Source organism: Lates calcarifer, linkage group LG1 (assembly GCF_001640805.2).
Source record: "Lates calcarifer isolate ASB-BC8 linkage group LG1, TLL_Latcal_v3, whole genome shotgun sequence".
Taxonomy (NCBI): domain Eukaryota; kingdom Metazoa; phylum Chordata; class Actinopteri; family Centropomidae; genus Lates; species Lates calcarifer.
Window position 1 is genome coordinate 12,336,695 of NC_066833.1, and position 27,489 is coordinate 12,364,183.

At 39.1% G+C, this 27,489-nt stretch overlaps 1 protein-coding gene across 2 annotated transcripts in view; it reads left to right on the plus strand.

Moving 5' to 3' along the window:
* Positions 1-7,779: 7,779 nt before the first annotated feature.
* asic4a (acid-sensing (proton-gated) ion channel family member 4a) overlaps positions 7,780-27,489 on the plus strand; it is a 68,951-nt gene continuing 49,241 nt past the window's right edge. For both annotated transcript variants that reach the window (XM_018682021.2, XM_018682022.2), the window contains exon 1: positions 7,780-8,691. In XM_018682021.2, coding sequence (XP_018537537.1) covers positions 8,116-8,691 — 576 coding nt within the window. In that variant the 5' untranslated portion in view covers positions 7,780-8,115. The remainder of the gene's footprint in view (positions 8,692-27,489) is intronic.

Here is a 27,489-nt window from a genome sequence, read left to right on the forward strand (position 1 = left end):
ACCCTGAAAAGGTAACACTGTGCAGACATGCATTCATTGTTCTGCATACAGTCGAACTGACTATTTGATGCAAGCCTCTGTAAGATGTGCTAATGTGCTAAAGGCCATCTTATACAGTTTTGATGTAATTGTAATGGTTAAATTCTTGACTCAGAGGCTCTTTGGGTGTTTTTGCCAGAAACAAGAAAAGAAAAAGAAACCACTGTATAAGTGCATTGTAAACATTCTATCACTGATGATAGGTTAATAATTTGATATTGAAAAAAAATGACCATCATCCTAACTTAAGTCCATGTGCCGCCCCCACCGAGACCCCCAAGACCCCCTGTATTTTGCTCTGTGTCTACCATCCATTTCATTTGACATGAACGTGGCATTACAGGGAAAGTGTAATAAATGAAAGGCTCACACATTCCCCCAGGTCCACACCCACTGTGCAGGTGCTGGATCAAGCAGCTGCAGTTCTTACTGCAACAACAAGAACCAGAGCCCTATACGATTTTCCTCCTGTGAACACAATTAGGACCACTGGAACACACCCAAAGCCATCTGTAGTTTTATTGTTTGTTTGTTTGTTTATTTATTTTTATGTATATATGTATATATGTGTAATATATATATATATATTATATATATATATATATATATATATCATATCTTTTTCTAATAACAGGAAATTTCCAGGTAATTTAATTTTATACTTTTCAGTCTGTGTGAACTGAGCAGGATGCACTCCTTTCTGCGACATTTTGTTTTTTGGTACTCTAAGAATGGCTTTAAATGATAGTGTTTCACAGATGAATATAATCTCAAACAATATGTTCAGTCTTAAAACAATAAGTTCAGTCTCTTGAAACGGCAAGTTTACACTGTGACCAGAATAGAAAGCTATAGCTGGCTTATCACTAACTGTTGGCATGGAGGGGAAAGCAGCCAAGTTGTGTTGATTGCAAAATGAAACCCATCATTGTCATGTCTTGTAATTTAAATGTTAATTTAATATTCATTTGTAATAGCAGCTATGCATATTAAATTTGCACTCAGTTTGCCACACAAGCTACCTCCAATTATTGCTTTGTATTAATACATGCGTAGATAAACTGCAGTAGGACACAGAGCACATACATACAACACATACACAATAACACCCTGTGCACGCCAAAAGGACACACTCTGACAGACATGCAGTACCTGGATATAGGTAGTTGAGTGACTGTAGTTATGGACATTGATTGTACAAAGGACAGTGCAGTGTGGTGCATGTAAAACAGAGGGAACAAAGGTTTTGCTGAAGCAAGCCCTCTGCTGCCTGATTGTCCTGCATTTTCAGATGGAGGAAAGGAGAGTAAAGTGGCAGTACGGCAGGTGGTCAGAGTCTGTAACAACTGCGAATGGTGTCTGTGGTGGGGCACAGGAGGAGAGTTTAAAAAAAAATCAGGAGTGGGGTGACTGAACATTTTGTCAGCTGTATGTGAAATTTTGGGGACCGTGCTCAGTTTGTGATGACAACCCAGAACAGGCACAGTGAAAAAGGAAATAGTTCCATATAACAAGACCAATACAGCAGTTCACATACCATGACTTTGCTTGAACTGACCATGACATGACCGTGACTTGTCAACCTGTCAATATGATCCTTTGAAATGTGACTGTGCAGTTTTGCATTGAGAGTGGCTATCATCATCACTGAAAATCAGATCTTTTTGAGATTTTGCATGCACCAGACATGACCATCAAACAGACCGCTGAGGGGAGTGGGAGGGTGTCAGGAAAGGCAGTGTGCTGTTACCATGTCATTTGTGCACATCAGAGCAGCCTGATCACATAAATGGGCTTTAGAGGGCATGGATGTCATCCTCTGTGTATTCACCCCTCTGCTCACATGGTGATGAAGATAGCTCTCTGAATCTGCAGTGCCCTTAATCATGGCTTGTTTGTGCTACATCATGGTGTGCATAATTTCTGTGTGAACAAGAGAAAAACTCTTTGCTTGTAGATTAAGCCTCCAGCAAGACACAGGAATTTCCATCACAGTATAATTATACTGAATAGACCTTAGTGTACAAATCTCTACCCATGTAATAGACTGAGTAGGTAATTCCAAGCAAAAGCTATGACTTTGATTTTAATGAAAATATTTAGTAAATTTTAAGGTGCATATGATACAGAGAATAGTGTAAACAGAAGTTTTTAAGCCTAAAGATAAATCATATAATGGGCTGAAGTGGGCACAACTGGATATCAGATAGGGCTACAGAAAAAGGAAAACACTACAATGGGAGGCTTTGTGAGCACAGACATTAGTAACTTAATTATGTTAAGCACCCTTCAGTACATTTCCTCATTAAATTGTAACAGTGAAGTCAAAATTGTCCTCTCATTGAACTGAGATCTCTCATGTTTGTTCAAAGAAAAAAAGAGCAAATATCAGCCCACTGTCTGCTGCTAATTCCACACCTTTGAATATGAAACGTAGAGAAAAACAAGAAATACAATATTTTGTGGCTTTTATGCAAATTTGACATTTCCCCTGCCGGCTCCACAGAGCCATGTTCTCTGTTGACCACAGATACCTGCCTGTGTTACTGCTGAGGTAGCAGCAGCCTCTGTTGCATTGAGTCTTCATTATTTGTTATCAACAAATTAATTCCTGTCAAATAGAAATTACATATATGCAAGTCTAAAAGTTGAGCTGCTTGTGTACCAAATCTGTGTGAGGTGTGTGTCAAATCTATCACTGTACAGGCATATCTTGTGGCTGCACCTTGGGAATTGAATTGCAGTGCCTAGCTAGCATTATTTTTTTTTTTACTCAGCTATGTCATAAAAAGATTGAGGCAAAGATACAGCATAGTACTAACATACAGAACACCAATTTCACTGTGTCTTAAGAGCACAAGTTTATATACATGTAAATGCATGGCTGGCATTTTCCTGTTTGACATCAGAGCACTGGCAAAAAATAAATACAAACCAATCGATAAAATTTGTTAATTGATTGATAATTGCTGCCATTTTTAATTTAATTTTTGTTTTTTTATTGTCAAATTAGAAATTGCAGTGTTCAGTCGTCTAATGATTTAAAATACTCTCACCAGCAGCTTTTTCAATGACATTTGCAAAACCAGTAAACAAGTAAATCTTGACCATAGTTTACATATCTTCATATTTTCCATCGATTAATCATAGAGAGACATTACACAACAGGCATTCATAATCAATAGATTATCACAAAATAATGTGTCAGATTAAAGATGGATTTGTGATATTTCACAACAACAGTGTTTTGTTTGTGTGTAATCCAGTAAATAACTGCCTTTAGAAGTATATACATTTCAAAAGACAATCAAAAATAACAACATGGTAAAGTTTTGTTGGAGGAAAAACTCACTAATTCAGTTTGGTTTTATAATTTGCAGTTTTTCTGTTCAGGTTCAGGTGAAATTTACATGTATTTTTTTTCAACTGATTAAAAATGTATCAATTTAATTCAGGTTTGATTTAAAAACATCTTAAGTTGACGTTTACTCTCTAGCTTTTTTCCCAGGACTTTCAGCAGGATCTCATGGTCATCCTCAACAGATGGAGTTGAGCTCAGATGCAGTTGAAAGCTGAAAAAAAAAAAAAAAATAGTTAGTGACCCTTGGGATTTGTTTGTCATATGGCTGTGTCCAAGGTCAAGGATGAAGCTTAATGCTAAACTGATTTAGGTTCATTTTTTGCCTTTTATCACAAAATCATGTCTTAATGGACAGAGCTAGACCCTTTTATCCCATCAGCGAACACTGGTACAGCTTATCAGCAGCCATTAGAGGTTTTAGCTTTGACTACAAAAAAAAGAAAGAAAAAGGAAAAAAAAATCTTAACCTTGGTGAAGGTAAAAAATAACTTCCAAGAAAAACCTATTAGAAAAACAATCCAACAAAAGAATGAAGAAATCCTGGGTAGGCTGATTCTTGGAAGCCATGACAATAAAAAATCTGCAGCATTTACTCAAGCATCATTAACTTAGAAACTATATTTATGGACTACTAATACTCTGAATTTGTACTTGTGTCCAAAAAAATGTTGAACATCTTTTATACAACTGTTTGTTTGTATAAAAAAAAACATTTTAAAGACTCCTTTATGGGTTTAATGAACATTGTTGACTCCAGGGGCTGTTAGCAAGGCTTTAAACTTTGGGTCTTAAAAAATTACTGGTGTGCTCGCTGGCAGAGTGAGAAGCTGTGTTTGTTAAAACTAGAAAAAATGGAAAGTTTACAACTCTCCTAAAGTTTTCACATTCACAAAAATCTGTCAAAATGTTGCCACAATCCTCCCTTCCTGTCAAATTGTAAAAATGTAACCAACAGGAAATAGGTTACAGCTTTGACTCTTAATTGATAGATGTGGAGAGCAATGTCAGACTGTTACGTTTTTCATTATTCCATAGATACTGAAGGCTGAATTTGTCTTTTCCCTCTTTTAACTTAAAGTTTGCCATTTAATTTAAACACTGTGAACACATTTCATTATGTGTAGATGCTTCTGCCTCCTCTCAAAGAATCTACAAGTCTAAAAGTAATAGTTGTCAGTACAGTCACTGTCTGAACAAATACTGTCATTTTCAATGTTTATTTCTGACAACACCAGATTATCCAGCCCACATAAGTATATAGTGTTTGGCTAATTTGTCTTCTCTTCAGCAAATTGTAGATTTTACAAAGCTGCCTCTTGAAGGTAAAAGGAGGGGTTCAAACCACAATGTAGCTACAGTATCATGTATGTAAAGGTCGCATGACTGCTACCCTTTTCTAAGAAACTGGCCCCACTGAGCTGATTTATTAACAATATTAAAACTCCATGATGTAAACTGAAGTAGTCTTTTAACCAAAGCAAACGCACTCAAATCATCTTCAGAAAGTTTTTCCTTTTTCATTGTTTTTTACTGCTCTAAATTACTTTTGCTTACAATCCAAAGTAAACAAAATGCTGTATTGATTTTGATCAATATTTCAATGTACTATATAGTCTCTTAGATAGCCCTGTGGAAAACACAAACCTGTAGGCAGGAGACCGGCATAATAGCCTGTTTTCACCACAGGAACCAAACGCTGGTTGCCAGTAGTATATTTAGTGTGAGGGGTGGACATTTTTCATCATTTTTACTGATGTTAAAATCAGAGTTGTAGGTTGTCTGCTTCCTGACCTGCCTGGGAGTGCAATATAGAGAGTGCATGAATGAGAGACAGAGGGGCAGATGAGACGGGTAGTGAGTGAACAAGAAAAAACAACACAATTAAAAAGAAGAATGTGACTGTGATTTTTGTTGATTGGTGAAATTGTCTATCAAACAAAGCTGTCATCTATGAATCCTTTATTTGTTGTTACAGTGGATGCAGTGGCAACACACTTTAATGTTCCCGATTTAGATTCTGACTCTTACTGTGGTACTATGGTACTTATTTAGTTAAAAAGGCAGCATTTTGTCAGAAATGCATAGAAAGTCAGAATTAGAGTGCTCCCTTGAGGTTTTCACTTTATCAGTGCCAGTTCTACTGTATGCAGCGCCAGATTTTTTAAAGCTCAGTAGTTATCTGTTTATTGCCAAATATCTTCAAATTATAAGCTTTGTAGTCTTCATCATTTGTTCAGCTCAACCCTGTGGTGTTTTTACTCAGTAATTCAAGAACTTAGAACCTGGTTTAGAATATGTTGAATTTTATAATGGAAAAATATCTACAAACAAATAAAACCATTCCTTTTGGTTACGATGGGTGCATGTCTGCTCTACACCAACCCAATGAAAATTTTAGAAAGTGAGCTTAGCATGTCTTTGCCATACTGCAATTGACATCAAAGCAGTTGACCACAGAGTTGTCCAATAGATGGAGCTTTTGGAGGAGATGATAAAACTGTAAGCCTGTCTTTTTTTTTTTTTTTTTTTTTTTTTCACCAGAAGACACCATTCCTCTGCTTTTATCAGCTTTATGAACTACTTTTATTTCTCAATAAAAAGACCAAAAATGTAAGCCCTCTTAATGATTTTTACATTTTCATTCACAGCTGAACCTTGTTTTTGAAAAGAAGGACATCCTCTTGAGTTGTTCCATTCAACAAAGTTGTTACTCATGCAATTTATCAATGTGTGAGAAGTGGCCATGAGGGCACACAAAAGCCCCTGCTTGTACATTTCAATGTTCCCGAAAAATTAGATATTATTCACAATGTCAAAAATAACCTGAAGGTCAGTGACATTTAATCCATTGTATCTAATTTTTAGGGCATCAAACACAGCACAGGCCCAGGATTTGGAGTGTAATTGGCTCTGACAAACAAATATAATGCCATCCACTCCTTGAATGGTTTTCATGTGCCAGATGTGCCTGCATGTTTTTTATTCACATTTGGTATTTAGTCATGGCGTGGACTGTGAGCTTTCATTCCCTCTGTGAGACTGTAAATAAGCCCAGCATCCTCTGGGAGTGACTACATAAAACACTCTGTGGTTAGCAGACCTCAGTGCCTGCCAGAGGAATAGCTAAACCCTGGATGCTTCACTTCTATCAAGTAAAGGCAATATCCTAGATATCTCTGTTTATCTAGCAGAACAACACACCATCAAAAGACAATCCTGCTTGAAAAAAAGGATAAAAAGCAGATGTTGAGGGACAACCATGACAAAAAACATGAAGGAAAAAAGGCAGCGTTTGGGAAATTCTGTCTTTACATTATTTTGTCACTTAAAGAGATGGTGTTTATTAACCAGCCTGATTTAGATCAGATTATTAACATGTAGTGTTTGATTATACTGAAATCTGTCCTTTATTTCCAACCAAAAATATTGTATTTCGCACTGCATCAGAATTATCAAGAGAGATATTTGAGAAGTGATGTTTGAATGGACAAGAAAAAGCAGATTTCTGTTGTATCCTTACTCACTCTGCATTTTTGAGTAATTTAACATTTCTGAAGCTCTCTGGGACTTGACTTGGCACGTGTGTTTAGAGCGGTTCAATTCACTTTTAAATATGCCTTTTCTCTAGAGGTCCCAGCCCCTTGTGATGTGACCCGCATGACTAATTCCATTTAAAGGGGAATAACATGCATTAGGGCTCTCACTTTTCTGTCTTGCATTTGCATAATTTTGTTTGGCAACTTGGAAAGGGGCCATTAACAGCACTAAGATGCACATTGTAAGGGGTATGGATGGAGGCAGATCAATACTTTATTTCAACATCTTAAGCAGCATTAGGGTCCAGATCAGGAGGCATTCAGTAATTCAAATTCGTGCAGGAGTTCTGTGATGCTACCATTAGTTCCTGATAAGAGAACACCGTTGTACTGCCTCACTTAATCTCTGACAGACACGTTTCTCAATCAATAGTCTTTTACTTTTTTGTTGCAAAGACAAGATTGATTGCCAGGAGTTGCCCCGTGCTCAATTCCACTTCTCACACTCCTCATTATTGTTTCAATTAGGCATTCTCCAGGGCCCCGCTGGGGGTGGCATTAAAAAGCAGTGACCCCCTGCGATTTACATCAAACACCGGATGTTTGGTAGAAAACCTTTGACACCAACTTTATTCAGGTCAAGAAGTGAGAGCGCCATCCAAACAAGTGGATTAAGCAGGAGGAGGGCTGTCTGCGGGAAGCATGTGGATGACCGGAGGAAGTTGTGACTCGCGCCAGTGAAGAGGAAATAATCACAATGTTACCTTCTCATGAATTATTAAGTACCCTGTGCTTATTTTAGCCCGACTCAAATGCTGCATTTTCATCTGTGGGTCTGGGCAGTGTGGAAGGGTGTTTTTTTTGACAGCTGTATTACTGCTGATAAGCGAGACTGTGTGAGCTGATCAAGTAGTGAGACAAGCGTTCAGAGCAGTAGCAGCACAGCAGCAGCAGCGCTCTAGTCACTAGGAGCCGTGGCGGCAGAAGCAGCAGCAGCACTATCAGTCACAGCGCAGGCAGCAGCGGCAGCAGCAGCAACAAACTCTCTCCTGTCTTTTTCTCTTCTTTGTGGAGTTGTTTCCTGCTCAGAGGACAAAAGCCAAGGAAGTAGGAGGGAAGTGATCCAGGGCTGATAGCTGCCATCAAAAACAAAACCAAAACGCAGACCTGGCTGCCCCCATGCCTATCGAATTTGTTTGCAAAATCAAATTTGCAGAGGAGGATGAGAAGCAGAAGAGCAAGCAGGATGGGGACAAGGAGAGCCTGATCGAGGAGAGCTGCACGCCTCCAGCCAAGGACTTGGCCGGGTTTGCTAACTCCTGCTCCCTTCATGGGATTAACCACATCTTTGTCTCTGGTCGCCTGGGCATCCGGCAGACTCTCTGGGCTCTTGCCTTTTTGACTTCACTGGCGCTGTTTCTGTACCAAGCAGCTAAGTGTGCCATCTCTTACCTGGAGCATCCTCATGTCACAGCTCTGAATGAAGAGGCGACCCCCGAGATGGTTTTCCCCGCTGTGACCATCTGCAACATCAACCGCTTTCGCTTCTCCGCTCTCACCGATGCTGACATCTACCACCTGGCTAACTTAACAGGTCTGCCCCCCAAAAACAGGGATGGGCACAAACCTACTGATTTAATGTATCCTGCACCTGACATGCAGGACATCTTCAACAGGACAGGACATCAGTTAGAAGAGATGCTCATGAGCTGCAATTTCAGTGGACAGAACTGCTCAGTCGAGGACTTCTCTGTGGTGAGTGAAAAAGTTTCTCAAAGTTCTGCCTTCATCTCACTCTTATAACATAACATATTACATTACTTCATTGTGATTTATTGGCTTCGTCAAAACTTTTTCAGTAAAACAAGTCTTGTAAAAATAAAATTCATGATCACATTTTAAACATTCTGAGGAATCACATGTGCATAACTTTGCAAGGCTTATTATGTTCATACGAAACTACTGATGAGGATGAAAGTAAAATGGACACTTTAGGGTAAGAGGAATTGAAATTCTCTTCGTGCTTGTACTCATCTCCAGGGGCCATGTGGTTCCCACGATACATTTCTGCATGCAAGATTCATGGCTTTGGCTCAGGCATTGAGATGTATGTCTTCTTGCTAAGTTCTGAGCAGCAACAGTGTTTCTCTCTAGCCGAGTGTTTCAGTCTGTACCAGAATCCATTATGTCAAAGAACAAAGGCTGCTCCCGAAGAAGAAAAACAGAGAGTTGTCGTATGTGGTTGTATACTTTTCCAAGGCAAACTGTGCTTTAATGCTGCCTGCAACTCCAGTAGCTTAGAGTGCATGGCAACAAAATTGTCATCGAAAACAGCCGAGTCTCTTCTTCCCCTCTTTTCCATCTCTCCCCGTCGCTCTCCCTCTCTCTCTTTCTGACATTGCAGAGCAGCTGCCTCTCTCCCTCTCACTCTCTCTCTCTCTGAGCTCTTGTACCTTTCAGGAGGGAGGGAGTAATGCTTCTTCAACGTTGTATTTCAATCTTGCTCCTGTTAAGATTAAATATTTAAAGACAGACATACATGATTTTTGCATTAGCCAGATTGACTAAAAGGAATGAAACAATTTCCATGAGAGGGAAAGTGTTTGTGTGTGTGTGTGTGAGAGAGAGAGAGAAAGGGAGAGAGAGAAAGAGAGAGTGGGGGATCAGGTGAAGGAGGGAGAGTTTGTGCCTGTGTTCTGTGCACTATTTATTAAAGGCACTGTCCTTGCAGGAGATGGATTTCCCCATCTCTCCTGCAGGAATAGGAATATGCAATTGCTTTAGTGATGATAAAGTGTGGGTGTCAAGTCTTAATAGGGTATGTTGAACATTGATATGCTCACCTTCCTGAGACCTAAAGATTCTGTCTTATCATGGGGATGGCACTACATTTCCTCTGATGTGCCAAATTGCACCAAAGAAATAATGACATTTCACTGCTTCTCGTTTGGTTTGTCTAACAGTGTACCAAGGTAGTTATTTTTCTTTGTAGGCTTTTAAGGCAGCCTCTCACATGGAGACATAAAATTACCTGTGACATGCAAATGGATCCCCCCTGCAAGAAATTTTTCTCAGTTGTTCTGTCAGGCAAAAGAAAATGTCATGCTCCTCGGGGGGGCTGAAAACTTTGACAAAATTCAGTTTGAAGCAACAACATGACTCTAAAAGTTTATAATGTGCTTCTACCACGTTTGACAGCAATGTCCTCTGACACTTTGACACTCAGTCCTCCCTGAGTACATTAATTAGCAGACAGCTCTGACATCCAGGAAATGTCTGTCCCGTGTCAGTCGATGAAACGTCCCGTAGCTCTCTTTGGACACTGGGTGACTTCATCACAGATTAAGATCCCGTTGAAAGTTCCCTAAGCTGCTGTTTCCTCTCTGTCGGCTATGTGATCTGCATTTTCGGGGGCTGTCAGTTAGATTTGTCACAGGCTACTTGCAGCCTCCACGCATGACAAATCACTTACTCTGAGTCCTGGTGGGGAACACTACTGGGAGTGCAGAGAGAGGTGGGGAAGAAGGACTGGGAGTTGTGGGGACAGGCACAATGTAAAAGGGACAGTACAAATGAAACTCAGTCACATGCACCTCCGTTCGTGTTTGTGCAAGGGTGTGTTTTGTAACTACAAATTGCACATTATTTGTTACAGCATAGGAAGCCATTATTACAGGTGATGTGCTATTAATCACATGCAAGCATGCACAAACCCACATACACACACATACAAAAGTCTCCTGCGCACATCGCTCATTATTCTTCCTCTCAGAGGGCCCTCCTTCAGGATCGGCTTCTTGTAATGTGTTTTCCTTCGATTGATCATTCTGGGAGCTCCAGATGTTTTATTTTGGTAATAGCTACGTGGATGTGGGGCTCTCGGGAAAATTGCTTGATGAAATATAATTGCAACATTATAGACATATATCATAGGTTTTCTGTAAATGAAACATGTTCTGTGCAATAAACTAATTTTGCTGTATTCCACTTCTAGATAATTGCTTGAAATTTCATCAATAATTTCATTTTAATGATAAATTTTGTCAAAATTCAGTATCTGAAATGTGTTTTGAATAATTACATCTTGAGAAATTTTGTAGTTCCATTTTAAGTTATTAGTTTATTGCTTCCATGCATTCACTCACTGCTTAAAAGACCTAAATAAATACAAGTCTCAGGGCCAAAACAAAATTGTCTGGCTGCTCTAATTTATGTCAGGAAATACATAATCACGTAGCAGTGAAATTTGTTTTCCTCTTTCCAGCATCGTGGACCAGCCTGATTATTTGGCTTAGGTAATAAGGCTATTCTTTATAATTAAAGATTACATTATTGACTTGGATTAATCACAGAAGATAAAGCTGATTCAACAAGCCATGAATAAATAGATTAATATTTTTCTCCCAGTCTAACTCTGAATAATTGTTCATCTATTGTGTGGTGCTGTCGCAGAGATGAGCAGTGAGCCCTTTGGCTTTTTTTTAAACAGAGCTCTGAATTGGTTTGCTTTGACTCTCAGCTGTGTTTGCTGCTGCATTATCAGATTTTGCTCTCAGCAAGGACAGATCCCTTCTGCATATATTCATGGAGATAACTAAACAGCTATAGGGCGGCATGCAAGGTGATATATAAAAACCTGGGTTAACGGGGACAACAATGAAAAGCTCTCCGCATGCAATCTGTCATTACACTGACTGAAGCCCCTATTGTGTGTTTTATAGATAATTGAATGTTTAATAGTATAGGCCACAGATGATGTTCACCGTGCCCCCCCAATCTTTCATGGTGGAATGAAATCTTAAACCACGTTAATGTAAATCAATACTGTAAAGAAATGGCACAAAAGAGACATTACTGTGAGTTGATCTCAATAAATAGGTATTGCCCTTGTGTGGTTTGTGGGAGGAAGATAGAATACAACTACAACATGTCCAGTACAGTCACCAGCTTCATTTCTGCCAGGCGTGTTGAAGCATGCACAAGGGTACAAGGTGCAGGGTCACACCCGAAAGAAATACAGCCCCTACCATTGGCGTTCTCTGTGAGAAACTCATTCTCAGTTTTGTATATATATATATATATATATATATATATATATATATATATATATATATATGTATGTGTGTGTGTGTGTGTGTGTGTGTGTGTGTGTGTGCGCGCAGATCACGGTGAGTGTGACTTCCACTTCCCCAAAGCCTGCACATCCCTTAAGGGAGCACGGACCCAAACACTCGCGCACAAATACACACTCGTGCACACACCAACCCCCTGGTGGAAAGCGAGGAGTGTGGGAGCGTGAAAGTGACTGGCTATCTGGACTTGCTGCATCTCCGACAGCCTGTCAATTAGCCATCTACAGTTCCACTGCTGTGGGTGTCCCTGCAGCTTAGCATGCTGTCGGATATCTGATCCACACACCAAACCCTGGAGCCCCCCCAGCCCCATACATAAACAAATACTCTCTGTGTTTTCTTGTGCTTTCCCCCTCTTTTTACCCTTCCTCCAAAATGCAAAAGAAACAGCTGAACACCCATCCCACATTTCGCCCCACAATGAGGGCTAAAGGAGGACTGCTGCATTCACAGCCCACTTCAGTCCCACTCTACTCCTTCCCCACCTTCTCCTCCTCCTCCAGCGTATCAGAGGAAGATGAATTACAGTGCAGTTGGTCGGCTGCTCCTCCTGATATGCATCACTGCTGTCTAATCAGATAAAACCCACCTGTGACCAGCCACTGGATAACACCAATATGCAAACAGTTTATATTTGGAAAGATTTACCTTTTCTATTGCTCCCTGAGCTGGTTTTAAAACCTCTCACTGTGCCACGGTTTAGAGCGCTCGGTTTGATGAGGAGAATCTATGGGTAGCGGACAGCTTTTAACTCAACGATAAAGGCTTCCAATGTTGTGGCACTGCTAAACCCCCCTCCTCTAACCCCTGGGAGTCTTTTACTCACACAGACATTTGTCTCTTTCTGACAAGTCATACACCAAGCTGTTGGTAGGGTTAATGTGGCTGCACACATGCGCACACACACACACACACACACATGTATTTAGAGTGTGTATAGTGTAGATAGAATGCTTCCTCATACAGACATACAGGTTTCATCACAGATTGAGAGAGCTGGCTTGCAAGATTGATCATGACTCCTGACTGGGTGCCCCTCCCTCTCAGGAGGATCAATACATCCTTCAGTCAGATTGCTTCCCTGCCCTTCCTACTCCAAGCCTGGTGTGACTAATTATCCTGTGCCTGTGTTTTGGGCCCAGTCTCAGCTGCATTTGTTAATGCCGCCAGAGTTGGTGAAGAATTTGATCTTTAGAACAAGATATCTGTTTGTTTTAGCGTATATCTAGCCCAAATCAATCAATATACACTGTCTACCTTTTCCCTAAAGGGCGCTGAAATTATCGAGCAATACGAGATGACTCACGCCTCAGACTGTGTGGGGATGGGGAGGAATGAGCGCTTTGATAAAGTGAAATAAAATTTGAAGCCAAATCCAAAAGTCAAAAGTAGAGGTTTCTCATATGAGGTTGATCGATGTCCTGCAATGTGAGAAAGTTACGCCTTCCCCAAAACATCCCCGCCTGAATTAGCATCCACCTAATAAAGAGCAAAAGGGAATTGATGGAGATTGTGCCCTTGGGCCTGATTAGATTACTCAGAAATTTAAAAAACCCAAAGTTGAATTAGTTCTTTCCAATGAAAAGTGTGTGTCTACATGTTGCAGGACTGTGTGGGTTTTTGCTTTTCTCTCGATTTCCATATTGCAGATGTTCTCCACATTAACAGGTATTTTAAAGTTGGGTCCCCCCATATTACCAGTTTGAAAGGTTTCAGTTGCAGCTACTCTGCTTCAGTGACCCCCATCAAACAAGTACACCACATCACAGCTAAATCCACTGCCCACAATACCAGTGTCATTCCCCAGGATTGTTTTGAATAGGACTCATTAACCAGTGGATTTAGGAAAAGCTTTTGAACTCTGCTAGAGTAAAGCTAATAAATGATTTTAGTTGTGAGTGTGCATTTTTCTTAAAAATATGGTTGCCTCAAATTTCATTTTGGATAATTAAGTATTCCTGCACTCCTGCTCCACTATCATAATAAGCTTTTTTTTTCTGACAATTTATAGTGATGATGAAGAGCATTCACTGTGCAGATGACTATGATTATGAAAGCCTTTGGCCAAGCACACTTTAAATGCACACTTTTCTTCTTAGCTGTCAATGTGAGCTTTTTATTTTGTCATGTTTCCCAGTCTCAGAATACATTAGTGGAAATTCCTCTGAAAAATTAACCAAGCTTGCTTTTAGGCCACCGCCACATAATGGGTTCGTGCTTCTTCATTCCTCTCACTCGTGAGGTTTAATTACTTTGCGAGAGATAGTGCATGCAGGAGGTGGACAAAAAAATAGAAACACCTTGCAGTGTAATTCAGTTCTACACAGCAGTGATATGTTCATTACTGAAAACTGCAGTTCAGAATAATCTGATTTGTTCATTTAAATGGAAACAGCATTAAAGTAGTAAAATGGACTCATAGAAAGAAAATTCCCTGTCTTAGTTTTTGTTTGTTTGTTTGTCCAATGTCCAACTGCACAGAAATAACTCACAGAGGGAGTGGACATTTGAAATCATGGACGGGAGATTAGAGGTTTCAAGCGAGTAATGTGTGGGATCATTTTGAGTATAATCCAGAAAGCATCAAAATTACATTATGTGCTTAATGTCTTCTTGCAGCCATTTATGAATTTCAACTAAGATGAAAAAAAAAATTCGGAACACACCCCAACTGTTGATAAGATGTTAAGGGAATACAAGTGGTAAGCGGTTAGCCAACAGTATAACATCACAGCTTCAATAAAGTTGCTGTGGTGGATAGTCTGCAGAGATGAAGAGAGAAGAAGAAACGATTGTAGGTTAATATGTTAAATCATGTCTACAGTCACCTTCTAATGGTATACTGAGCCAAGATTGACCCATAGTTTATAATGTCGAGTGGTGTAGTGGGTTTATTTTTACTTCCAAATTGAAGTAAAACTAGTAAGAAACTAGTAAGTGGAAAAACTACAAAGTAAAAGACATTTCAGATAAAAGTTAATTGAAACAAGCCAGAGAAAGTCAAATAGAAATGGTGAAAAGACTTTGTCAGGGACATTTTAAATCACCTCTGTGGATATTTCTGAGGCTGTAGTCGCACTGCAAGATGCATCAAGAGCACAGCACAATTTATTGTCTGGTGTTCCCATTCGTTGTGTTCACCCCCTGTATATCTGATACTTTAAATAGATTTGAAATGTAGAAATCATGGCCAGTGTGACTTGGATGAAAATGTCAGCCAGCTACAATTCAGCCCATGGAAATAGCATACAGCACAAATGTCATAGTGAATATTTACCCCTGGCATAGTCTGAACATGAGGGCCTCGTCTGTCCGCTTGGCTGGACACTTGGCCTTTATTCTGAATTATGTCTAATGTCACACTCTTGGCCATGGCCCTTGCTGCTTTTTCAAGCTTGTAACCACACACATTTCACATAATGTTGTCTCAACAAGCATGCTTTTTAACATCATTTCTCTGTCTCTTTTCCCTCCCTGGGCACATTACTGTTGGGTACAGTTAAAGCAAACAAGGTTTGAACTAGAGTACATAAACACTAAGGTGTCATGACAGGTGTGATATTTTGTCTGAATCTATATGGCTTTGTGGTGTAAGCCACCTGAACAGGCCTTCATCGTGATGATGTTTGGCAAACCTTGTAGTTTCCTCTCGGGAGATGCATGCAATGATTTGTCAAATGGCTTCGAGGTTAGGTCAGCAGCAAATGCACCAAATGCATTTTTTTCTCCTGCATAATGTTCATGCTGCCTGAAAATCCCTGACATTGTATATTACTTAATAATGTACACAGAGCTTATGGAACAACACGCTATGACAGAAAATGCTGAATAATTCAAGCTATTGCCCTCCTAATGTCAGTAGCTCCTGCTGGCCATCTTTGAGGCCATTTGCTGTGAAGGGACCTTGGTCATGTCTTTATACTGTTTTGTAAAGCTTAGACGAATCAATGATGGATTAAACATTTCCATCAAAATTGAATTTAGGTCACCTTTTCACTGTTGCTGTTCAAGAGCCACTGCACCATTGCAGATAATGCTTTACATCAGTCAGAGCTATTTTAATTACAATGTAACCCAATAAATTCGAAGAATTTATCCAGACCAAGGCTTCCTGGTCGTTCAGTGGGCCACAGTTCTTATTGGGCTGAATGGTTTGAGAAAATATGCAATTTTTCTGGCCAATACTATGATTTTGATCCAAACTGTGATTATTTTCTAAACTACAGATCTGTGTTTGTGGTGTGCATAGCATTAAAAAAGTTAGATTTATACCAAGCACTATTCCAATTTTTTTTCCCCTCATGGATAGAATCTGATAAAACACTATTGCCACTGTTGTTGAGATTGTCACGTGTTCTGTTTAAAAAAAAAAAAAACAGTTTAGCTCACATTCATTTGTTATATACTTAAAATTATTTTTAAAATTACTCATGATATTGAAGTAGCTTTATATTTAGTGATAACAGCTGTATGGTTGACCACATATGGCCATGACAAACTGCTGGAAAGTCACAGCAGTGTTTTCATATGGGCTGACAAGCATGTTGACAGCACTGCTTTGCACCTGCTTGAGCTAACATTAGCCTCACAGACTGACAGGAGAGTCTGTTTCACAGCTCTGAATCCTAAAGATCCAGATTCAGAACTTTTTAAGGTGATAAAACAAAGATAATTTTAACTGGGAGATTCCAGCAATTCTGTTCTTCTACACTCAACAGGTCAACTTAGCTGCTAGTTGCTAATCTAAAATCTAAAAAAGGGTTGTGGCAACAGTTACCATGGCACCAGGGAGATCAGTTTAGATTTCCACTTGTTACAGCTTGTGAGATTACTTAATTACTCTGGTTATTATCACAATGCAGAGATGCACAATGTATTGTGTCTATCTTTACAATAACTGAATTGTGTTTGCTCTGTTGCACATTAACACAAACTGATTCAGACCTGAATTACAGAGTATTAAATTCTCCACACCTATATTCTAAGACTCTGCATACATACTTTCACCGCAATGCAAATAGATATATATATATATATATATATATATATATATATATATATATATATATGAGAGAGAGAGAGAGAGAGATAGATAGATAGATAGATAGATAGATAGATATACTGTATGTTTTTCCTCTCTACACACAACAACCTCCCATACGCCAGCTTTTTCCTTCCTCTCAGACACGTTATTTTCATGTCTTGTTTGGATAACATGTGGACAGTAAATCTTTTCACCTATTTTGCCAGGCTCTGTCCATGCTAACAAAACGCTTGATCTTCAGGTGCAGCGAAATGTTGTCTGATTTAGCACACCCAGCTGGAATTGCCACCACTTATTTTGTCATCCAAGTATGTCATTTTGGTTAAGAAGTGTCAGAGCAAATGCATTAAAGTGTAATGATCTTGCGTAAAGGAGGAGAATCACGCGCATGAGGAGTTGTGATATCATTTGGACATAGCATTTACAAAGCTGTTACTGGATATCTTTGTCTCTGCATCAGTATAATTGTAAAGAAAAAAGATAAAAAATACATCACATGGCTTTTGTGCTGCATGACAGAGATACTAGATTACAAATCTCTGAAGTAGCATTGACGTAGAAAACCATGTTTTTTATCCAAAATGACAGTGAGGAAAGCCATGACGCACTGAGGTATTGAAACATTAAAGATGATATTGTGGATTACTTTCTCATTATGCATGTATAATGCAATGTTTAATTTATATTTAGAAAATACACTGTTGCCTCTGCCCATCCCTTTTTTTGCTTAGTTTCCGCCTTCTTTTTCAGTTAGCGCAGTGGCCTTTTGTCTGGCGTAAGATCTGTCAAACTGTATTTACCTACATTCCTAATGTCCCCTTCTCACGTGATCACCAAGTTACTGTTAGGCGTGTTTGTTTAAACAAGCGTGTAAATGTAGTCATGTTCCCCAATGCTGTTGTCAAGATTAATTCCATGTTTTCCTAATGCATGCTAATGAGAAAGTTGTGTGCATTTGATTGTCAATAACGTGAAATACGGCCCTGCTCCCTAAATGCTGGCTCCGTTCAATAACCTATTAAAGCTGAATCACAGATAACTTGGCGCGCATCAGGAAAGCAATCTGAAATTTGTGCTGACATTGATCCAGCAGGAAGGAGACCTATTGCTCCGATTAACACTGTTGCCCCAGGAGAGGAGTACCTCGGCCATTAATAGCCCACTGTCCTAGATTTTACTTAGACCACATAAAATGCTTTTATTTATGAGACACATAGGGTAAGCTTCATGGACGTAGTTGAATGGTACCAACTTTTTTTTTCTTGTTGATCATAGTGTATTTCTTTTCCAGGTATACTTTAGCCTCACCATTTTTAATCTGTTAATGTAACATAGGTCACAGAATGTTCTGTGCTGCAATGATTTCTTTGGATCACAGAGCAAAATCTAAACTGCACTTATAATAAAACAGCCATAGTCACAATGTCAGTTAGAAATTGACCTCAAATGTAAAGCTAGCAATTGATGTTGTAAATGTAAAAGCAGTGTAAAACCTTATAGTAAAGTTCAGGCATTTTCTAGTCATTGTCATGTGTGTCTGCACATTGTGGCATGAAAATATTTCAGATAATAAGGTCATAACTTATTGTCTTTATTCCTCTCTTTTTGAAGATGCCTATCCTCAGATCTTTTTCATCTTTTTCCATCTGTGTCACCATGTGTGTGCTAAATGAATACCATTTTCTAACTCATCTGCCAATGAGTAAACCCCCATGAGAATATTTCTTGTTGTTGATTTCATAGCTACTTTTGAAGATCTTGAAGATGTGGCATTTGAGGTGCCCTTAACACCAGACTGAGCATTTGATGTCACAGGGTTTGTATTCCTAGTTACAGTTTCTTGCACTTTGGGTGTCATCTCAGAACTAGCTAATGGGTGTCCTGACACGTTTTAAACAGTGCACAAGAACATCTGTAAAATGCCACAGACCCTTTCTAAGTGTGCCAATTATTTGAATACCAGATGTCTGTGTGCTGCTGTAGTTTAATGCCAACTCATGGGAGGCTGCTATAATTAGACCCACTCAAAATGTGATTGTCTGATCTTACAACAAAATGAAAAGCATATAACATGCATCATGGCTGGAGAAGACAAATAGCTCATCCGTTAAACATCCCCCCCAGGAACTCAGAGAGAGAAAATGACAGATCTTTTCAAAATTGCGGTCTCATCCATTTAATTATAAACACTGTGATAAGGGCATCTCCTTAGAATAAATATGACCAGTAATGAGGTATGGCATTGCTGTTTACGCGTGTCCTTGACATTCACTTTGAGAATAAGGAAAGGGGGTAATGGCATCCCTCTAAACAGATCTTGAAAGTCCACGGGAAGGGATAAATGTCAGTGGGCTTCACTCACAAATCACTGTGTTTTTTCTTCTTCTCTGACCTTCACTATGTCTACTCTAAGAGAATTAGCATTATATTAATAAATAATTGGTATGTATCATATGATGAAAGTGATCCCTAGAGACAGATTGAATATGTCTTCCATAAAAGCATGCCCTTAAACTGACAATTAATTAGTGTGTTTGGGTAATGATAAATAATTAATTAGAATGACATTGAGTAACTTCTCGGACAGTGTGACAACTGGATACATTAGTAAGCTTCTATATAAGCCAAATAAGCTTGAGACTGCAGCCCACATAAATCCATTGTGTGTTTGAATGTCAGTGTAATCTAATTGGTGTCATCATATCTCTCTTGGCAAGAGCTTCGCTTAAGGATACCATTTGGCTGCTCCAGTGGAAGTGTACTGTGAACAGATCAATAGATGTAGTGGGCATGATTATGTTACGATTATACACTGGAGAGAGCCTTGTAAAGCCCGGAGAAAGGTGATTTGAAGAGAGGTGCCACACCTCTTGGCACGGTTCCTTCAGCTGAAAAAGCTCAGTGGGAAACGGAGCGGTCAGTGGGATTGGCTGCAGCCCCGCTTTAGGACCAGCTGGCTCAAGAACAAAATTAGAGCCTCCCCCCTTGTTTCCACCTGCCGTATGCTGCTCAAGTGTTCCAAATCAAGCCATTATTTGCTTCATTTCCTTGCTGTCTAACTCAGCTTGCAAGTAAGTCAGCTGCTGGCCCCTATAGCGTGACATCTCCCTGCTTAGAAAAACATCTAAAGCAAATCCAATGATAACAGGGAAGAGTCACACTTCCTCAACCAATACATTCCAAATAATTAGTATATGAGAATGAATTTTAGCCAGCATATCAATAAGAGCAAAGTGTCAATATGAATTTTACTCTTCCAATTTCCTCTTGGATATGACTACAACAAAGCCAGTTTTCATTCATATGCCTTTGAATAATTGAACTTAACCACTCTCAGAGTTCAGTTATGATGCGGAAAACAAATCAGAGCTGATCCTTGCAGAGCTTATGATGATACTCAGAAGAGGTCACCTTTAACCGTGCCTCTTTCTAATGCAGGTTATGCAAGACTATGGCCTGATCTCAACAGACATCGCCTGTGTACAGAGTAGGTGCCACTGAATAAATAAAACCCTCACCCTTCCAAACACCCGCGTAAGATGCCAGGATTAGCATCTCATTAGACAGTTCTTGCGCTTGTGGTTTGTGGACAAAGGAGTGAGAAATGGAGCAAAAGAGGGACTGTGTTAGGTCCTTTTCCTGTATGTGGAAGAGACTTAGATTTTTCCATTCCCTGGTGAGTTTCTTTTATAAATGCAGAGAGTGCAGCCTTATTTTCAAAAAGCTTTTCTGTGGATACCGCAAGCTTGTTATGAGGCATGATCACCTGCTCTGTTACACAAGCTGCATCATTACAGAATACTGTGGCAGAGACGTTAGTTGGAGGTACAAACAATTTCACAGAAGCAAAATTCACCCTTGTGATACTTTAAAGTGTTAGATAATTGCTAAAATCCTTGCACCCAGGAAGACAGTGTAATCTAGAGAATACTTGCACTGAAAAACTTGGTGACAGTCTGCTTCTGAGATAAATTGGCCTCAGCAAAAGTGTCTCCTGCTGGTGGCCAGTCTGTGTTATCTGTGCCATGAACATGCAATTTCCCCTTGATTGTGCTCCCCACAGATAAGTAAACACATTCAGCAGAGCAGTAAACTACAAAAGACAAGAGCCCAAAAGACAGTAGTAATAATCTGCCTGAGGAGACAAATCTAAACTCTAATTTAGAGACATTCTGAAGGTTTTAGATATTCAGATTGCCAGTCTGCAGTAAACATGTGATCCTCTGTGGAGTATCTATTTATTAAGATAAAACCAAGATGTCAGTTTGTTCTTCCTGCATGGCTCCAGAATATGAAGCAAAAAACCTTTATATCCACACTGATTTCCTAGATGTCTCTGGAAGATCTACTATACCTGACCGATATGAATGAAATATGAAATGCCTGGATTGCCTGGACAGCCTGCACTTTCCCACACCACCACCTCAATTTAGCCATTGAGCAGCATCAGATGGCTGGGTTAATGCTGCAGACTTGCATGGAACAAAGTTTAAAAAGAAGGTTAATGTTGGTATGGAAATGCCATTTTCAGGTGTGATGTATGGTGCATTCAGCTAGAGCGCTGTTATTCCCATATGGACTGTGAAACATATATTTCTATATCTAAGGTGAAATGATATCTGTAGTGTATAGATGCCCTAAATGGAGGCTGCAGTCTGGATTTTGATTGAAATGGCAGCACTGTGTTTACCTCCGGCTGTTGATAGTCCCATAATCTCTTTCCAACTCTGAGGACTGTTCCTCGTTAGTGTGTGACACTATCATAAAAAATCTTCATGTCACTATGAGAAGTGCAGGAAATCATACTGTGAATTTTTCTGAAGTTAAAATACCTTGCTTGCGTTGTCATCATGACATGTAGGTAGTGTCTGAAATTAACTTTTTAGTTCCTTGCCAAGGGCTGTAAACTAAAAAAGTTACCCGCCAAGAATCCCACCCCTTATCAGCCCAAAATTTTTTTTTTTCCAGAGAAATATATAACCTACACCTAGTATCAGGTACTTTATGTGCATGAGTTTTAATACTCACACACATATTCATTTGTTTAGTCACTGATTTTGCTATAATCTTTTAATATTACAGACCTATTATGTATAATATGTGGAATAGGGAGATAACATTAACATTACTATCAAGACAGTTGTAATTAATAGTTTACTGAACAGTTGGCTTTCAGTTGTTTTGAAAGGTCTCATGAGTTGATTTCACTGCAAGAAATATTCCTCTCTTCTTGCTGAAAGGTTAGAAAGGGTTTTGTCCAGGCACATAGTGAACAGTCTGTTAAAGGTTTTTGAAGCTGATACAAAAGGGCAAACATGGCACAGAAACACAAAAACAACTAGCAGAAATGGACCATGTGCAACCATTATGTTTGACATTAGTTTCCTTTTAACATATTAATAGCAAAGAGAGAAATAAAAAGGCACAAGAGCAGAGTTTTTCCTGTTTAAAAATACAGCTAAAATGTGACCTGTTAAACTTTGGTTGGGTTTTTTTTTCTTCAGGGAAATAGATTTAAACATGCATTAGGTGAACACCACACCACCCACTCTCCCCACAGTAAAGGAGGCACAAGCTTATTTGTTCGGTTCCTTTAGTCTAGAGCAACAACAAAATACATTACTGTGCTTGAGTCATGTCCATTTTGGGGACACTGTGACGTATTAGGAACCAAGTGAGCTAAACATAAAGTCACCAGGACTGACAGGTACCTCATTCATTGGACAGTTTTGGTGACTTGTCATCCTGCACCATCACTACCTGAAGGGGGAAATCAAAACAAGGTTTATTTTGGTGAGTGACAGCAGGTCTGTGCTCTGTGCTTTTTTTCTGTGGTCATCACCACTGAGCTCACAAAGAAATGGCTGGTCATAGGTGTTATTAATGGAGGCCACAAATGGACTTGGAAGACTGCAGTTCACATCCTCCATCCTACCAACAACCAAAACATAACCAACCATATGAACCATTTTTGTAATAATCATTTGTAAAAGGGCCAAAAAAAAATCTCATGAGGGTTGTTTTGGAAGGCAGTGACTAATTGTGTCATTAAATTTGGAGGACCAAATCAAACTATCTGACCATACCATGTGTAAAACAGGATATTATTGTCATCCCAACCTCCTACTTGTTACTCTGGATTTAAACCAATATCATCAGAGGTGTAGAGGATGATGGAGTTCTTGTTGCTTGTGTACACAGCTAGCGTTAGTAAAGATCATTTTATCTGGGAAATCTATTATTGTCATAATCTAAAAAGAAGAGAAAAGGGCATGATCATAGAATGAAAAAGTAGTGGGAAGCACTATTACCCTCTCCTGAGGCCAGTCATTTAATTTCTGTTTTAGATTCATAGGCACAGAGAAAAATTATCAAACAGAACAAAACTGAAACCAAAAAGCTGCAGTGGCTCGGTGACACTAGGCAGTGGAAAAACAGAAGTTTAAATGCTACAGCTTTGTGCAGACTGAATAATGGAAAGCTATCCGGAACCATTGTTTTTCTTTGATATAACTAGCGAAGAGTGTGTGGAGGCTGGTAGGGCAGTAAGTGAACAGAGGAATGCAAATATGAAATATTACTTTCTTTATTATCACATCCATCCATTACAGTCTCGTTCTCTTCTCTTTTTCTGTTTTTTTTAAACAATGAGCTGTATTAAACAGAGTTGTGTTTCTGATAAAAGAGCAGAAACGGAAACAACAGAAAAGATGTTTAAATGTGTTATATAAAAAAACTGCATAAATTTGATAATATAATGTAATGAAATTGTTAGAAATAACATTGGATGTCAATCTTTTTTTCTTTTTTTTTAAATTGTGCGTACTAACAAATTTTGCCCTTATTCGTTATTAGGTGGGAATTGTACTTTGAATAAATTCCTTTTTCCCTTTTTTTTCAACCACATAATGTCACAAAATCCCCTGTTCATCAGCTCAATCATGAGAATGCTGTAAATGTAGGTACTTGATTTGCTGCTGCTGATGTAAAACATGAGTCAAACAGTGTGTGAAATATTGATAAGTGTGTCTGGGAACTACTACTCGAACAGTCTCCCCATGCTGGAAAGCTAAGATCATTTGATCACCCACCTCAGAGACATCCACAGCATCCCTGTATTTTATTTTATATTTCATCCAGCCGATCATCTATCTCAGCCTGGCACATGGAGCCTGGATTTGCCCCCTGTATTCAGTCTTCCAGATTACAACAGGTTCAGCAGCCTGTCCACCGCCCACCATTCAGCTGAAGCCTTATGTGGGGCCTGTGGGACGTGGCTCAGCGCCGATGATTCTGAGATGTTGCTGGAGGTTTAATCCCCATACTGTGAGAAATGAGGTTCTCTTGCTCTCTCTCTCTTGCTCCTGCAACTTTGATCAAGCCCTAATGTGATTAGGCAGTGACCCTGACATGACTGGCCCAAGAACTTGTAAAAGAAGCGGGGGGGGTGTCAGATCTGACCAGTAAACCAGCAGAAGAAAGGAATTATTCTGAAGGTGTCTTTCCTCTGTTGCTGTCGTGCCTTGTGGGTAATAAAGGTTTCATGTATTCGTTTTACCCCAGCAAAAATTGCGATCTATAATGACCTGACATTTCTTTTTTAAAACTAGCCAAGAGGTTCATGATTTGAATGTTAACCAAGGCTGTACTTGACATAAGGTGCAGTCTACTGGGAGGAAGCTTCTTTTGAATTCTGCAGGATCTGGACTCCTCACAGTTAAATCTTCATGGTATATTAATGTAAATATTCCACTGCCTGTATTACAGAGCAAAATGGTTGTGTACACATTCTGTCATTGCAGTATGTTTGTGTAAGTATTTCAGTTAGTCACATGAGACAGGGCCCCCACTATACCCCTCACAGACACCTCTTGTTCAGAATCATGCACTGAGCCTGTTTACTGTAGTCATGCACTGGACTGCTCCCATATGTGCTGCACATTATTCTTGCCATCAACTCGCTGGTGATGTGTGGGGTGAAATGCGGTGCCTTAACTTCGGGGGCCAAATGTGTCAAGTCTCGATATATTAACTTTACTCTAATAGACTTTATCAGCCATAGTGCAGAAAGTCATGGAGATTAGAGTGAGAGGGAGTGGATGTTTGATTATTTTTGCTTTCTGTTCAGTTCCCTGCACCATGCAAGCAGTTGCATGAGGATACTTAAAATTCCTTTCAGAATCTGTTGAATGTGGCTTTATACTTCATTTTCAGGTACCTGCATTTCAACTGCTGGTGCAGAGGCTGGCCACAGCCCTGTAATCCTCACTTATAATGAGTTCACAGTGATTTAAGGCTATGTTTTCTCTGTATAGCGGCCCCAGGATTTCCCAGATAGTGTATGATGATTCCAAAGAATATGTAAATGAACATGTTCAAGTACAAAATTGCATGCCAGAAAAATTTGAGAAATATATTTTATATTTACACCATGTTTTTAATAAGTATTTCAGTCAGATACTAGCTTGAAGATCCTCCTACGTATTGTGTATTCCTTGCTTGCTTTGGCAACCCAAAAGGGACAATGTCAAAGAAGAGACAGAATGTGAAAGATGTCCTGTACAATTGGCAGTGAGATGGAAAAAGATGCTGCACCACAAGGGATCCTTTGCCATTAGTCTAGAATGAGGGAGCTGGTGTAGAATGGAAATTGGCTGATTTACAGACATGATGGTGCTTTGGATCAAGAAAAATGTGTCCAATCACTTACATTGTTGATTTCATTCAATATTTTGACCAAGCACCAAGAAAGTAAGCAGATGCGTGACATTGTTTGGCAGACATATAGATTGTGAATGTAGTTTGAACAAAGTCACATCATTTACCAACAACACAAAATCATTCTAAGATTTTTTTATGACGTTTAAGTCAGTCAGCACAGTGTGACTCAACATTGATTCAATTTAAATCTGGCCATGAAGTATCTATGACTTATGTACTGACTAACAGCTATCTTGTACAACCACTGAATCCTTCCCATCCACTGAGTCATAGCAGCCTTAAATTGTCACAGATCACATTTTTAAAATAGGGATGAGAAGCTTCCTAATTAGTGAAAAGCAGTAGTTTAAGAGAAATAAATCATTCATTTGAACTGATAATCTACTCTGCAATTTATTTTTTGCTAGGGGTATAAAATCCATGTAAAATCAACGTTTTGTTATCGGTTTTCTTCAAAAGTGTAGAAAAGAAGCTTACAAGCCTCAGTTAGTGGACACAGAGTAGGAGTGAGGCTAAGAAGGATATCCAGATTTTTCATTTTCATGGTGAATGAACAAAACATCTGAACACTTGTCTCCTTTGCAGATTATTTATATTTAGTGCAAAAAAGATATGTGTGCTTCTTTCATTACTGTTTTTTGCATCCAGCAACTTGCTGTTTTGTAGTAGTGTGTGATTTGGGTAAGTCATTTTTGTGAATAAAAGAGACTATCCTGTTAAAAAAAAAAAAAAACGAGGTTAAAGGTCCGCTGTGACAGCAGTATATTACGACCTATAGTTACATTTTGTTGTGTCTTAGTTCTGTAAATTATACTTTTTTTTTTTACTCAACAAGTGATACACTCCTATGGTTGTACTGAGGTAGAGTGAGCACTATTTAAGTTGGTTGATTGACATAAACAGGTTTGAACTAGTGCTTGGTTGACGCACAGTCTGCATTCAACAATTTTAACAACTAAGAGGTGACATTTTCTCATAGGGTTTTAGATTAAAGAAAAGAATAGCACAACATTGTAAGGTCCAGAGTACAAATTATCCTCAAAAAATAAAAAATAAAAATAAAAATTTCATTCATTTTGATAAAAGTTTGGAAATGATCTTTTTGCTCCATTAGCTCCTACCATGCTGCAATGGAGTGTTCGATAGGCACTGGCAGCCCAAAGACACTCCCTGCCTCACTGCATTTGGAGTCCCTTCACTTTCAACAGTGTCATTCGAAGCAGTGTAGAGCTAGACAGGAACATAAACTAACACAGATGCCTGCGTGGTGGCCTTGATAGATCCGGCAATAAATATACTATTTGAGTGAGGTTCATTTATTTGCCTCACCTATCTTATGAATATATTTTTCTGGTCTGTCAATGTAAGGTCTGTGGATTGAGTCAATTATAATGAATATCACGAGTTCAATCGAAGTATCCCTGTTGCTAAGAGCTCATTGTGCTGTAGTGTTTTTTGTTTTGTTGTTGGTTTTTTTTTTTTTTTTTTGCAGTGCACCTCCCAGACTCCACTTGTCAACTGTTTACTATGTGCAGATGCTATTTATATAGCATTTTCTGTATTGCTCCTTGAAGGAAACGGCTGTACCACCATTCAGTAAACAGAGAGGCTAATGGCACATTTCAAACCTTCACAACCTGAGACACATCTGGCAGG